This window comes from Cnephaeus nilssonii, assembly GCF_951640355.1.
Source record: "Cnephaeus nilssonii genome assembly, chromosome: 7".
In the NCBI taxonomy this organism is placed as follows: domain Eukaryota; kingdom Metazoa; phylum Chordata; class Mammalia; order Chiroptera; family Vespertilionidae; genus Cnephaeus; species Cnephaeus nilssonii.
This window is the reverse complement of record NC_137078.1, coordinates 28298463-28313817: the sequence shown is the minus strand read 5'-3', so window position 1 is coordinate 28313817 and position 15355 is coordinate 28298463. Positions and strand designations below refer to the sequence as shown.

The following is a 15355-nucleotide window of genomic DNA, read 5'->3' as shown; positions in this document are numbered from 1 at the left end:
TCATAAATGTTTCTAACTCTCTATCCTTCTCCCTTCTTCTCTGTAAAAAAAATCAATAAAAAAAATATATTTTTTAAAAATACACATGCACAGCTCCACCGGCATAGCTCAGTGGTTGAGTGACCTATGAACCAGGAGGTCACGGTTCAATTCTTGGTCAGGGCACATGCCCGAGTTGCAGTCACAATCCCCAGTGTGGGGCATGCAGGAGGCAGCCAATCAATGATTTTCCCTCATCATTAATGTCTCTATATCTCTCTTCCTCATCCTTCCTCTGAGATCAATAAAAATATATTTTAAAAAATACACAAGCACACACACGTTTATATATGCCTAGGAAACAACGGGATGTGAAGAAATATGAAAATAGTGGTTACTTCTGAGGTGAATAGACTGGTCCTGGGTGGGAATTCTTTTGGTACACATTTTGAAGTTTTTAGGTGAGCTTAGAGTTAAAAGTGTGACATAGCAGTCAAAAAAGCATTACTATGGCATTATAAGAAATACAGAATCTTGAACGAGGGAGGTCATTACCGAAATTGAGAAAAAAAAACGAATTGGCTTCATACACCTTATAGAACTTGACTTGTCACATTCTCAGTGTAAAATCCTTCTTTAATACCTGAGAGCGGTCTCTGCAGGTGGTCAGAGACATAGCAAGTTCTTGTGCTTCCCAAAGTGGGGAGTACACCCCAAGTGCTCCACAGATATTTGTTCAGTGTTCCTGAGGTCCCAAATAGCCCAGTGGGTGTGGCTCAGTGGTTGAGTGTCGACCCATGAACCAGGAGGTCATGGTTCAATTCCCGGTCAGGGCACATGCCTGGGTTATAGGCTCGATCCCCAGTGTGAAACATGCAGGAGGCAGCCGATCAATGATTCCCTCTCATCATTGATGTTTCTATTTTTCCCTCTCCCTTCCTCTCAGAAATCAATAAAAAAAATTTTTTTAAAGGATAAGGTATATAGTATCTTAGGCTTTTGTGCAAACTTTCCCCTTAACTTGTTAAAGCATGTCTTTAAGAATGAGATTAATATAGAAGCTTCAGACCATTGTAAGAAAATCCAGACACAAATCTCAACTCTTAAAAAAAAATCATTTTATTGATCCGTTACCATACAAAATTTATTCAAATTACACCCATTTGAAGTGGTAAGATCACAGCTAGAGAACAGGTTACCCTGTAACAAATCTATTTACAAAATCCATCATAAAAGCTTTTTTTTTTTTTACATTATATTACACATTTTCTTTTTTAAACTAGCATACAACACAAAGCTAAATTGATTAGTAGTTTGCCTTCTCCCAATTTTGGGAGAAATATTTCCCTTTGACAAAATCACGTACCCCATAGGAAAAGAAATTCCCACAATCTGACCATTGCCACCTGACTGACTCTACAAGGCATCTTCCTTCAAACCTCTCATACACACGAGTTGCCATGCACACGCTGAGTTCTTTCTTCTTTTTCCTGAAAGCTAAAGCTTTAAATACTGCAATTCTATTTACAGATCTACACTTGAAACAAAAATGAAAACAAGAACCACAACAAAGAACAAAAACAAAATATAACACTCTTAAAAAATTACAAACCAGCTAGAAAATATTCTGGCAGTGTTTACAAATTAATTGCTATCTTTGTACAAAATTGCTAGATAATGAAAATGTGAGTAGACTACATATCAACTTAAATAAAACAATTGCTATGCACAAGTCTGTACATATAAACACACACCTTAACACTGTTTGACAGCTCATGTGTTGCCCTTTATACAGTTTATTTTCTAAGGCTCACGCAGTCATAATTCGCACACTTGTAACTTTTAGCCATTTCATGTGTGAGCTTTAATAGCAGCAACTCAATGGTACCAGGAAACCGGCATACTCTGACTTAAAGTAACACAAATACTGGAGAACTAACCCACTTTGTGTGCCGGATACTATGTTAAAAAAAAAAAAAAAAAAAAAAGACGAATGCAAACAGAACAAAGAATGGACATTTCATTAATGTACCCCAGTTAAGCCCATTAACTGGAGAAATCTTATGCACGAAGGAACTTTTAAGACTTATTAGTATTCCTTTCATTCTAAAACAATAAATACGGCATTACATTACGAAAGGTTTAAGGAGAAATTCAACAAAACACAACAACCTAGCCAGGTGAGCTCAGTCGTTAGACTTTGGAAAAAAAAATTAGCTTTGTGCAGCTGGCAGAGAATTACACAAAGCTGGAAGCAGAGGCAGCTAACCAGATGAGATAAATATGGGAAATGGGGAAAAGCTTGGCATAAATGGTTTCCTATACAGGAAAACACCCCACAGTGCATTTCCAGTAGGCACTTGACACAAAGCTCCCCTCCCCTCCCCCACCCCAAAGCTTCATCTCGGACCACATATTTGTACCAAGTCCAGTGTGTGAGGGGAGGAGGCTGGGGATGGAGGCTGAAGAAAAAGGAGGGTAATCTGCACCTTTGTTTTTCTTCCCAAACACACATCCACGCATACCTACACAAATCATTTAAAGTGCTGGTGTCATGGTTTTGACCCCCACCACCACTTTGCATATTGTGGAAATCTACCTAGAATAAACTGGCTGGGGTGTTCGTGGTTGACCGTTTTGTATTTTTCCTAAGGGATATTTTCAATTCGATTACACACGTGAATAGAGTGCCTACTATGTGCCTACCAGTGGGCCAGACACATAGCATTTCAGTTTCTCTGTTCCTGTTGAGGTTGTTTTTTGTGTGTTTTTTTTAAAGTAAGACTCCCTCATCCCTACAGTCTTTAGCATCCAAGGAATGGATCTGAGGTACTAAGTCACATTCCCGGTGGGAAATGGCCACCTCCCCTGGCCAATGGGAAAGCCACTCTTGGACATAACTGGTAGGATTTGCAGCTGACACAAAGCCTCCAACCCGGGACACCATTCCTGAAGAGTAAAGTGGGAAAACACCCCGGCATTCTATCGCTTCATTTTCTATGCCCACACTTCCCTTGGTCCAACTTACTCCTTCATCGAGGAACGGGGGGACAGGTTGTGGCCAGGGGTATTGCCACCCTCCACAAAGTGGGAGCTCCCTGTGCTCACCAACCTGAGTAAATGCCACTGGTAGAATGCCACTCACACAAAGGGATGCCTTTCTCCCTAGAGGCCTCTCCATCTGACCGCATCCTGAGAAGTGGTCTCCCTGAGTGCAGTGTTAAGAGAGCCCTTTCCCCGGTCACGGGGCCCCGGGAAGCCCAAGGACAGAGGGACCCACACCTGCTGTTCCTTGGGACTGCTATATCATCTGACCTGGTTCGCCTTTCAAAGGGGCCACCAATGTCAGCGAGGACAGACTCGCTCCCAGCTCCCCTTCTGGGAAAGGAAGCCAAATGGGGCAATGCTTCTGCAGAGGCTGTTACACCTTAGGTCACACTCGTTTAGATGCTCTGATCCGAGAGGTTCTCTATCTCTGCTTAAATAATTTGAATTAGCAAAAACCGCTTCAAAGTAAACAGTTAAATTGTAATGGTGATGGGTGCCACAGGAATGCTTAAATGGCAGCTAAAAAAAAATTAAAAAGTCTAAAACAATCCACAAAGAACTCCTCAGTAGGCAATTTGCTACAAATCAACTTTAAACTCACAAACATGTTGGGGGCAGGGGCGTGGGAGTGGTTTATGGAGACAGGAAAATCCACAACAGCTGACAGTGGCAGATCTCAACTCTTCTTCTGTATCTGCAGCAAGTATTCGAAAACAGGTTCTTCATCCGAAAGGCTGCGGAGGTTCTCTTGACCTCCAAGTTGGACCCACGGCCCATAGCTTACACTGAATCATGACAGTAATTTAAATATTCCTAAGAAGAGCTGAAGACATCCGCTTCATCCTTTTGCATGACTTCAAGTTTACAGTTCCTGCAGTTCCATTCCATATTAGCAGACCCCGAAGACATGCATTCTGCAGAGAAGGCACGGCTTGAAATGCTATTAAGGAAGATTGCTGTATTCCAGTGGCCCGGGTGGCCAGACCCCATTCTACAGCCCATCCGTCAGGCACAGCAAGCCAATCCGGGAGGGAGGAAGGAAGGAAAGTATGGGCGAGAGACACCTGATTGCACATTTTCTCACTTGCTGACTCATCCAGGAGATTTTGGAGCCTGGGGCAAAGCAGGGTTTTCCCAAGGGAGCCTGCAACTGTGCGTTTAGACAATTTATATATATATATATAAAAAATTCATTAAAATGTCAGCTTTGTTCTGAAGTTTGTAGTTTACTTCATGATACTATCTTGGAGGAAGAAGGTAGGAAGGGACAACACTGCATGACAGATGTTCTGGTTCCGTAATAAAAAAATATTGGTTCATAAGGAGGTCACAAAGCATAATCAACTACACATGAAGTCTTCCACCAGCGGGAGCTTCTCCAAATCGTAAGCATCAAAGAGATCGCTGATGCCTTCTTCCTCCCCGAGGCTTAGGAGATAGTCTTCTTGGAGCAGGGGAGGCAGTAAGTTCACAAATGGTCCTTCTAGGTTGGAAGGAATTTGGTCCTCAGTCTGCTGTAAAAGGTTGGCTGGGGAGGCCAAAGGAGAAAGGTTTGCCATAGAAACTGAGCAATCACTATGTCCTGAGTTGGTTGAAGCCAAGTCTGAAAGGAAAAAAATTGGTGGAAACACAAAAGTAAGTTAGAATATACAAGTCGCTGTTCTGAAAGCTTTCACCCCCTGCTGATGACAATTAGGCAGCGTTAGGATACACATCACCTGCCGGCAGTCTCTAGTCGCTCACTCATCTTTTAAAGTACCTACTGTTAGCAAACAAGACTTTAATTAGCTCCAAAGATTAGAGGTTAACAAGTTAAAAAAACTTCTCTCTGATATCAACTGGTCATTATTGAAGGAAAAACAAAACAAAAGGTAAATACTATAAAGTTGGCTCCCTAGTAGAAACTCACTGATTTTAACTTAGTCTTTTTTGAACAACCAGCTTATTTTATTTATTGATTTGAGAGGAGAGAGAGAGAGAGAGAGAGAGAGAGAGAGAGAGAGACACTTGTTGTTCTACTTATTTATGCATTCACTGTTTGATTCTTGTATGTGCTCTGATTGGGAATTCAACCCGAAATTTCGGCATATTGGAACCACGCTCTCACCAACTGAACCACCTGGCCAGGGTGAGCAACCAACTTGTCAAGGGTACCTCTAAAAATACAAAAAAGAAGATATTTACTTTGAATAATTATGGGGGGAAATGGTCTTTTGTTTTACTGTTTGACATGCTATATACTAAGTAGTTCCACCTTATCTGTGGTTTTGCTTCCCCCGGCTTCAGAACTACCCATAGACAACTGCGGTCTGAAAATTTCAGAAATAAACAATTCCTAAGTTTTAAATCGCCACAGTTCTGAGTAGGGTGCTGTCCTGCTCCATCCTGCCTGGGATGTGAATCATCCCTTTGTCCAGCATCTCCTCACCTGAGACACTCCCTGCCTGTTAGCCACCTAGGAACCATATCGGTTACCAGATGGACTGTTGTGGTGCCGCAGTGTGCCTGACGCTACTCCCAATGCCTGTGTCATTCTCCTCACTTCATCTCACCATGTAGGCACTGTGTCATTTCACATCATCGCAAGAAGGCTGAGCACAGTATACAGTACCCGGTAGTTTGAGAGACCACATCCACATAACTTTTATTACAGTGTATTGTTATAATTGTTCTATTTTATTAGTTATTGTGGTTAATATCACATTGAGCCTAATCGATTAAGATTTTCCATAGATACCTATATGTAGGAAAATACAGTATATAGTTGAGCCTTGAACAACATGGGTCCACTCATACTCAGATTTTTAAAAAATACTCGTACTGCCTTCAATCCCCAGCTGGGAGTCCACGGAGGTCCTGCAACCAATCCTCCGCATCCCGAGGAACAATTTAAGATTTGGGGGCGTCAAAAGTTATAGGTGGATTTTCGACTATGTGAGGGGGTCAGTGCCCCTAACCCTATCATTGTTCAAGGATCAACTGTATAGGGTTCAGACATCTACTATGTTTTTTTGCTCAGTATTAAATCAGACCTGTTCACTCAAATCACTGCTATTCTTGCTGCTATATTGGGAGGCGGGGGGAAAAACGAAACACACATCCCCCCAATCTGAAACTGAAAAAAAAGAGAAAAAAAAAGGAAAAATGCAAAGAGCTTCCTTTGCTCCAGGGACAGTGCAGGAAGAAGTTAGATTTATTTGGTTGGGGGTTTCCTCCCATATCTTCTCCCCATCACATTGGGGGGTGGGGGGAGGAAGAGGAAATTAAGATAAAACTTCTTTGATAGGAGGCTTTTCTCTCCAAACACTTCTCTCTCTAAGGATCTCTGTAGCATCATGGAAAGGTGTGGGGCCAAGGATAGCTGATGATTCACTCAGCTTCACTCCCCACGTCGGTTGAGTTTCCAAACACTGTAAGGAAATGGTTTCTGCCAATAGCCAAATCCTGAGGGACTCCATTCGTGGGTGGAGGAATCATTAGCCCAAGGTCATTATTTTATTCTGCAAACTAGTGAGAATGCCTTTAAAAGAAAGTTCCCTTCATAACAATAATAACAGAAGATTTTGTGTCTTGCCTAGACTTGTGGTTCTGATACAGAATTCTTCCAGCCTGGTCGGCATGGCTCAGTGATATAGTCACCTTCATTTTTAACATAGTTTTCCAATGACAAATACAAGAGTTTTTACCTTTGGAAGTGGGTTTGGAGATATTCCCATTGTGGTCTTGGTTGTTTGTTTTCATTGGACTGTGTGTTTCAGTCTCTTCTGGACACAAGTAAACCTCAATGGGCCCTTGAGTACTTGCCAAGTGTATTTGCAGGCTCTATGAACAGAAAAGAGTGAGAAAGGTTCAAAATGAAAGTTCTTTTGGAAATGAAAGCAATAGTAATTTTCATCTAAACATGTAAGATAAGGGTAGTTTTCTTAGTTCATTTTGCGTTGTCACAGCTAGTCTACCTTTACCAATGATTGCCATACCCTAGAGGACAGGTCAGCAAACTATAGCCCAAGGCCCAATCCAGTCCACCAACTGATTTTGTGAAGAGTTTTATTGGCACAGAGTCACGCCTATTCCCATTACTGATGCATGGCCTCTGGCTAGGTGTTGTTTTTTTTCTCACGCAGAGTTGGGCAGTGAGCAGTCCCAACAGAGACTGTATGGCTCACAAAGCCAAAAATATTTACTGTCTGGCCCTTTAAAGAAAAAATTTGCTGACCCCTGTCCCGGAGAAGGTGAATTATGCTCTCTAAATATATTTTTTTTAAAAAGCAACACACAAACTATTAAAGGGTGCTTTTAGTGTTCCAAATACAATATTTCCATGTTATTATTCCTTTATGGTAGGGCTTTTTAAATGTTGAACTTTAATAACCACTGGAACTGAGTTTAATAAGAAAATGCAGCACACTAATATTTAAAATTCCTCTTCATCTAGGTCATGGTGCTATTATTATCACTTAAGGTGAGAACTCTACCCTAGATGAGAGCTTGCAAATTTCATTCTCTTTTTACTTTCTATGCATATTCTTTTTACTACATTTCTTTACCTTAGAGTTATAGTCTGGGTCTATTATTAAACTATATCTGAAACCAATCACAAAAATACGCACCCTACTTTCTTACAATATTCTAGCCTATGAAATAAACCAAAGTCCCATTTCATCTCTTAAAAGTAAATATGATATAAATGATAAATTCTTAAATGTGCTAAGATAAGTTAGGGAGATACTTTATAGCATTTCTATCTCTATTTGTAGTGGGAACTATATTTAGAGCAAGCAACATAAAATTCTCCGAAATTTCAAATTGATTGGAACCAACAAATTATGAAAAAAAGAAAGTACAAGAGGGACAGGACATCGTATACCACCTTGAGCTGAGTGCTCTGCTTTGTTAAAATTAGATCTTTTGGACACTCAATATATATTGAACCGTTGAAATGTTTTTAAAGTTAGCGTTAAGTAAAATAGATGGGGAAAGAACTTTCTAGTTTTCAGGAGGATATGAACTTTAACCATGAATCAATGATTCTTTAACTTCAGGCATTCCAGAAAGATCTCTGCCGATGAACAAAGACGTCTCCTTACCTCTATTGGGTCAGGCACTTCAAGTCTTGTTTCTGGAGGGGCTTTCACAACTATAACAGTTTGGTCTTTAAGGCCACTAATTTTTCGAATATCTTGATATGTAGCATAAGCTAACGTAGTAAGTGTTAAGGAAATCTTCCAACTAATTGCCTCAGATGTAACCATTATGAGATTAACAAAATAGATGCGTGGAAAAATTTTGAAGGATTTTATGATTTATAAGAATATATCTGTCTTGCTTTCTAGATCTTTAAATATATGGATCTTCCACGAATCTTGTTTTCTGGGTGATATCCTAAACAACAAAAGAAATGCATACCTTTTTCCTGCCCGTTTTTAAAAAGTCCATGGCTATTTGAAATATTAAAATAAACAGAAACAGCATAGTTAATTTATCAAAAGAAAACCAAGGCCCGGCTGCGGCGGTTCAGTGGTTGAGCATCAACCTATGAAACCAGGAGGTCATGGTTCGATTCCCACTCAGAGTATATGCCCAGGTTGCAGACTAGATCTCCAGTAGGAGGTGTGCAGGCGGCAGCTAATCAATGATTCTCTCTCATCACCGATGTTTCTCTCTCTCCCTCTTCCTTCCTCACCGAAATCAATAAAAACATTAAAAATAATAATAAAAATATTTAAAAAAAAATAAAAGAAAGAAAACCAAGACCCATTTGGTCCAGGATTTTCAAACCAGGTTTCTCTGGAATGCAAATATTCCCTGAGTTTCCATGAAGTATGCTATCACTCAAATCGAATGATGGCAGATCCCAATTTACAGGAAAAAAAATTTAAGCTCTATTAAACATACATTTTTGTAACTTCCAATAACTTCTATCTTCTACTTGATTATTAGCAAGTGTCAGCAGTCACCCAAATGCATGAATGAATGAATTAGTAGCAAATAGATATATTAGTGGAAGAACTCAGAATATTGCAGAGGCAGGCAACATATTTTCTTAAGTGTACCCGGGCTGGTTGTGATTATATATTAAGAGTGTCAGTCCTTCTCAGTTAGAAAAATTACCCTTTGTATGATATTATTAACTCTACCAATATTTCAGTGTTCACAAGGAAGAAAGTGGCTTCCAGATGGTCTGCAACCTGAATGAATATGAGAAACACTGATTTAGGAAAAGAGATTAAAATAATATTTCAGTACTCTTGGTTGTTACTTCTGAGCACTGAACAGTTCCTTTAAGGGCCTGGGCAGCCAAATCTACAAGGATGTCATGAAAGAATATGGTACTTACTATACGATAAAAGTATCCATGCAAGCTTGCCTAGATAGACAAGCTTTTTACTTGGCACTAAGAGAGAACATGGCTTTCTTATAAAGGGACATGGAGTAACATAATGTACAATGTCTTTAGCCAGCATTTAAAAAATAGTAACCCACCAAAAAATGCACATAATAAAACAGCAAATCATAATTCAATGAAGGCATTTCTATGGGTAATGTAATATAGCTAATAGAGTCTGTGATCTAACATGTTTAACACAGAAACAGGACTTAGTGAACCTAGAGAAAATAATATCCCTTAGAATAGTAGCTTTTTATTAGAAATCGAAGGAAGCTATAAACCCACTCATCGGGAAAAAAGCACATCCACCCCAATCTGCACATACATTTAGGGGCATTTGTCAAGACGACCTTCTTTAAATCTCAATAATTGAGACAACAGCCAATTCAGAGTTGAGCTTAACTGGACAGCTCAAGAGGATTCCAGGTTTTAGGTCACCATTTATCTCATCAAGAAAGACCACTGGTACCGTTACAAAAATCCTGACATGCCCTGGCTGGATGGCTCAGTTTATTGGAGCATCGTCCAGTATACCAAAAGGTTGCGGATTTGATTCCTGGTCAGGGTATGTGAGGGAGGCAACTGGTCCATGTTTCTCACATCAATGTGTGTGTCTCTCTTTCTCTCTCTAACAAAAGAAACGTATCCTCAGGTGAGGATTAAAAAAAAAAAGAAAAAGTCTTAGAACAGCTCTGAATTTTTACTGAGAACCCTGGGAAAACTGATAACCAGGTACTTACACCATAGCCCACTGTCAAAAAACTATGTGACAAGAACTCAGTAAAATAAAAACTCATCTACAATTACTCAACATGCTGCAGGAAAGAAAATTTCAACACATTTGTGAACAAGATGTACCAAATTTGGAACTGAATGGCAAATGGAAATAAATGGTGCAAACATATTCTCTAATCTTATAAACTTAAAAGTGCTTCCACTGTGGCTCCCTCCTGAATTTGCTTCTTGGGTTAGCAGCCCCCTGCAAGGAAGCTTTCATTCCCTGCAACAAAGGCTGCAGAGAAAGCTAATGTAGGTGACAATGCCATAAAGTACAAGCTGCCAATCATGTGTAACCGCCATATCTCCTCGCTGGGGCTCCCAACTAAACAATGAGTGAGAAACAGCCCAACTGACAGCCATTCTTGTTTCTTCCCCTGTAAGCCCACTCTGGCCACCATCAGGGGTTCATATCAGCACAACTTTCTCCATCTCACTAATCATCAGCTGACAAGGTTAAACTTTTGGTCAAAAAGAAATGAACATTTGCTGTTTCAAAAAAAACGACCTGAATTGGAAAGTAAATGTCCCCGCACCCTCCAAGGGAAAGCCTATTGGAGAGGAGACACTAGAAGAAAGTGGGCAGGAAACACTTTAGTCCCTGTCTCACAAAGGTAAATGTGGAATAATCGAAGTCTGGAACTAAAATTAGAGATGGGGTAATTTAAAATATTGCATTTGTCTTCTACTAATAACTGAGCACATTGCAAAATCTTCTTGCCAAAACAACAAAGCAATCTCCCTAATCTTTTGTCTGAAGTGAGATGATGAACAGTAAGCTGTACTGAGATGGTCACCAGACTGTTAGCCTACAGAGTACAGGAATTGGCTTTCTATATTTTTATTTCCAAGAACTTACTGTTTACAGATGAACAAATACACTGAGATTTGTTGGGCCTTGGGGTTCTTTTGAAATCAGTTTTTGGTGTTGTGAATCAGCCTAATGCTCTTTAAAACTTACAGAGTAGTTTTTTATACTCAATTTCTTCAGTTATATATCTCAATCAGACAGATTCAACAAATTCAATTGCTCCAATAGCTAATGAAAAGAAATGTAGAATGTGAGAACCCCAACAGTGACAGCTAACACCCACCCAAAATCTGGGAAGCCAAAGATGAATCTGTGGAATGTTGTCATTAATAATAATACTGACACCATTTGTATCCTATAATAGTGTTGCCTTACGCAATGAATGTACCATGTGTCAACCACACATGAATTTAAAAAGTTCCTTCCTTGCTGTAAAATAGACATAATAGATGCTTATCTTTCCATAACTACTGACTTCTAACACAAAGTGGGTTCACACATACACACACATACACACACACACACACACCACACATGTACATGAAACCAAAGTAAAAGTCTACCTTGTGCATAAAAGTCAGATTGTCAACTCTGGAAATAGTCTAGAAAGCACTAACCCCCCATGACCAGGTGGCACAAAGGATATCTTTGATTCTCTGAATCCTCGGTTAACAGTTTGAGGTCCAGGGTGCAGCTTTGGATCAGTTCATCTAATTTCTTCTCTTCCTGACTGAGCTCAGTCACTTCCTTTGACAGGCCTTGACACTGGGCCAGCATGCCCCCATCCTCAGACAGACTGCAGCCCCTAGAAACCCAAACACAGACGCTTCATGGCTACTCGAGAGGCCAACGGGAGGGGGGAAATGAACAAGCAAGGGCGGGCAGGGAGAAACGATCCCTTGGGGAAATGTCCCTTTCTTGACATAGGAGGTCCCAGGGATTGTTTGCCAAGGGTTAAAATTAGAACATTTATACATATATATATTTTTATACATATAGTCCTTCACTTTTCATACCATAGAAATTAAGTGAAAAACCACTACTATTTCAGATTTCTTTCCTACAGAGGAGGCCTGTGTCTGCAGAAGGCTCAAATTCATAGGGCAAAGAGGCAGCTCCTTCCTGCTACATGCCTCCCAGGGATGGGGGTGGGGTGGGAGGTGGAAAGCAGGTAGGAAAACAGAAAGATAGAAAAATTTGAAAGAAAAGATAGAACAATTCAAAATTCAACAAAACATCACCCAACAAGCACAAAAGGCCTAGGTAGTTTCTGGGGGTCTTATGCCAACAACTAAAAAGGAAAAGCAGGTTAAGGAAACAGATGTATGTGCTGTTTGGAAGAACATAGACCAACACCCAACAAGTTTCTCTAAGCCATAGACCAAAATGGATTAATCGAATTGTCGAAATCCCAAGAGTACAAAAAGTTACCTGTTCATCTTATCATGTTTGAAGTAGTATTTTTTCAAGCCCCATAATAGATTTATTCCTTCCAATATGCTTTAATAGCTCCTTCTAAAACACTGGCTGTTCAGGTGCTCTGTTCATAATTCACAAATTTAATCACACATGTGGGTGTATAGGTGATATGCGTTATCATCTCCGCTTTCTAGAAGGAACTGAGACATTTGACACCTGCCTTAATTTATTCAGAAAGTGAGTTAATCTGCTATGAGAACCATGGTTAAAGATATTTGGCGACTGTGTGTATACAGAGATGTGTTAATACACATCCATAGTTAATTTCCAAATTCCTGTTGGAGTTAAGACATGTGCAAGCATTTATGAGATTACACACATGGACTTCACCATATCAAATGAACAGCATTCTACTTTACACCTGTAGGACCCTAATTCATCCCAGGATCCCCTTGCTTGTAGCTAATGGAATAGAAACTCTTTTTTGTTTTTGTTTTGTTATCTCTGACAGTATCTAAATAGGTCTCTTCCTAAAGAGACTTTGAACTTGTGGCTAAGGAGTTGAGGAAGGAGAGAGAGGTGAGAGGAGAGAGTAGGAGAGCAAAAAAATGAAGTGTGGGCATGAATGTGAAAGTTAGGATGGAGAGGAAGCTCAATGTTTGAATGGACCCCCATCAGAGCCAGGGAATGAGGTGCGGGTGCGACTCATACTCACATCCATTGCACGTTGTTTTTAGACTTCTTCTTAATGAGGTGGATGCCTTCCAGTACATTGGTGATATCATAAATCCTTCTCTTTTGCACTTTCAGCACCTCTGCTGCCTTGTTCAAATCCAAGACCCCATCAGGTGACTGGCTCAGTAGCTGAATGAACTTCTTGGTGAGCAGACCAAGTGATGTATCATACCGTGTTTTTTCTGAGGGAGATTTTGGAGCTTAAAGAAAAACAAAAACCGAGCGGGTGGGGGGTAGGGGGAAAGGTAAAGAAATGAGGGGTTTCTTTGCAGTTGAGCAAGCCCCCTCTCCCAATGCAGCCCACGTATTAGTATCAGAAGCAAAGCTGTTTCTGTGAAGTTACAGAGAAAGCTATGAAACTGCTTTATTAGAAAAGAAAGGGACAGTTAAAATTCCTGTTTGTGAATGTCTCAGTGGTTTCTACTTTGGTTCATCCTATTCCCTGAAGCTAGTAAAGTAGCTCACACACAGTAGGTGCTCAAAAAATGTCTGATGAACGAATGAAAAAGCACGGTAGCCCCATGGGATCAGCACACGTGGAGTCTAACCCCATAGGGACAAGTAGACAGACCCACTTCAACTGGCCTTTCAGGCTCCGGTGTTGTGTGTGTATGTATCTTGTTCATTAATGTATCAAATGATGCTTCATTTGGATGAAGACTTTCTGGAACCTGGAAGAGTCTTTCAATCAAGTCTCCCTATCCCACTTGAATAAAATTTCTTATTTAATATTGTACCTCTTCTCTTACAGGTCACAGGTCAAGGATTTAATGTAGCAGTACACACAACCTGTGGATTTCCTAATTCGTAAACTACAGGTAAGGTGAGAACAAAGTCTAACGAGGCCAGAGACATAAAGGACTAGCTAGCCATCTCCGACCTACTTTCCTCTCTCCCAGAAGAAAATGATCATATCCATGGAAAGGGAAACTAGCAGCAATTCATTGGACTCAACCAATTCTTATGCTGCCTTATGTTGAGCCAGAGATTTAGACCGACTCACATTTGCGACTCCAGCACAGTTCGTCTACACCCACTTGGCCTCGGTCTCTGAAATAATGTCCGTTAAAGAAAGTTAAAATTAAATTTGATTATAGAACGGAACAAGGAGCTTATATTCTGAGTTGAAAAATGAAACTGCACACATTTCAAGAGGCCTCCCCTTAAGTCAGTACGTAGGCACCTGAGTGACTCTGTCAACCTTTTGCTGGGTGTCTGCAGACACTGTATTTACTTTTTGGATAGGCACAGAAAGAAATGACAAAGAACAAAACAGGGCAAAGTTTTTCACACCTTGGCATCCTTCCAGCCGCAAGCTTTGAAAGTTGGGAGCCCACACCACAGAGAATCAGAGATGAAAGAATCCTTACTTTTGGGACTGTCTGGACTTCGCAGTGCAGCTCTCCCTTTGCCCTTTGGGGTTTTTAAACCATCTGAGAGGTACTGATGACCGCTTTCTCCTAGCTCCAGCCTTCGCTTGGCCTGGAATAAGAAAGTACAATCATTCGTCCCGGTCACATGGACAATCACAAGGGAGGCTGTGTGGGATCTGGCCCCTGCCCAGTGCTGCAGCCTCGTGCCTGCTCGCACACCTTGGCTCCGCTCGCCCAGGGTCTTGCCATTCCCCGCCCAGGGTCTCGCCATTCCCCAAGCTCTCTCTTCATCTGTGACGATCATCTGTATACACTCAGATGGACAAATCCAGCAATCCTTTAGGATTAGATCCAGAAGCCACGTTGTTCATTTATTCATTGATTCAACACATGTGCCAGGCATGAGGCTAGATACTGAGAATCCAGCAGGCACCATGGAACTGAAATTAACTTCCCCCCAGTGAGCCTTTACTGCCTCTCTCCATCTCTGACCTGGGCTGGACCCCCTTCGTTCGTTGTGCTTCCCCAAACAGCCTGTGTTTATTTGTATCGTAACACTTACTAGATATAAGAGTTATTTTACTAATCTGTTTCTCATTTATCTTTGTATATACCTAGTGCTCAGCACAGAGCCTGGGTTTCTATAGGCCTTCAATCACTAAGTGACTGTGGTAACACAACTAGTCACAGACTACAGATGGTCATTCGTCACAATAACAAATATTGCAAATACTCAATCTTGGGCTTCAACTGGTATTACTTCCGCCATTTAGTCACCAAACCTGGCATTTAAATGAGAAGTCCTCACGAAAGTTTTAAATTTAT

The 15355-nt window shown here is 40.7% G+C and overlaps 1 protein-coding gene across 5 annotated transcripts in view; it reads right to left on the bottom strand.

Moving 5' to 3' along the window:
• Positions 1 to 1092: 1092 nt before the first annotated feature.
• E2F3 (E2F transcription factor 3) overlaps positions 1093 to 15355 on the bottom strand; it is a 90534-nt gene continuing 76271 nt past the window's right edge. For 3 of the 5 annotated variants that reach the window (XM_079778071.1, XM_079778067.1, XM_079778069.1), the window contains 6 exons: positions 14528 to 14639; positions 13138 to 13357; positions 11650 to 11808; positions 8115 to 8229; positions 6714 to 6849; positions 1093 to 4630 (listed from right to left, as the gene is read on the bottom strand). In XM_079778071.1, the coding sequence (XP_079634197.1) occupies positions 4368 to 4630; positions 6714 to 6849; positions 8115 to 8229; positions 11650 to 11808; positions 13138 to 13357; positions 14528 to 14639 (1005 nt within the window). In that variant the 3' untranslated portion in view covers positions 1093 to 4367. The remainder of the gene's footprint in view (positions 4631 to 6713; positions 6850 to 8114; positions 8230 to 11649; positions 11809 to 13137; positions 13358 to 14527; positions 14640 to 15355) is intronic. The other 2 variants (XM_079778068.1, XM_079778070.1) reach the window with 1 other exon arrangement.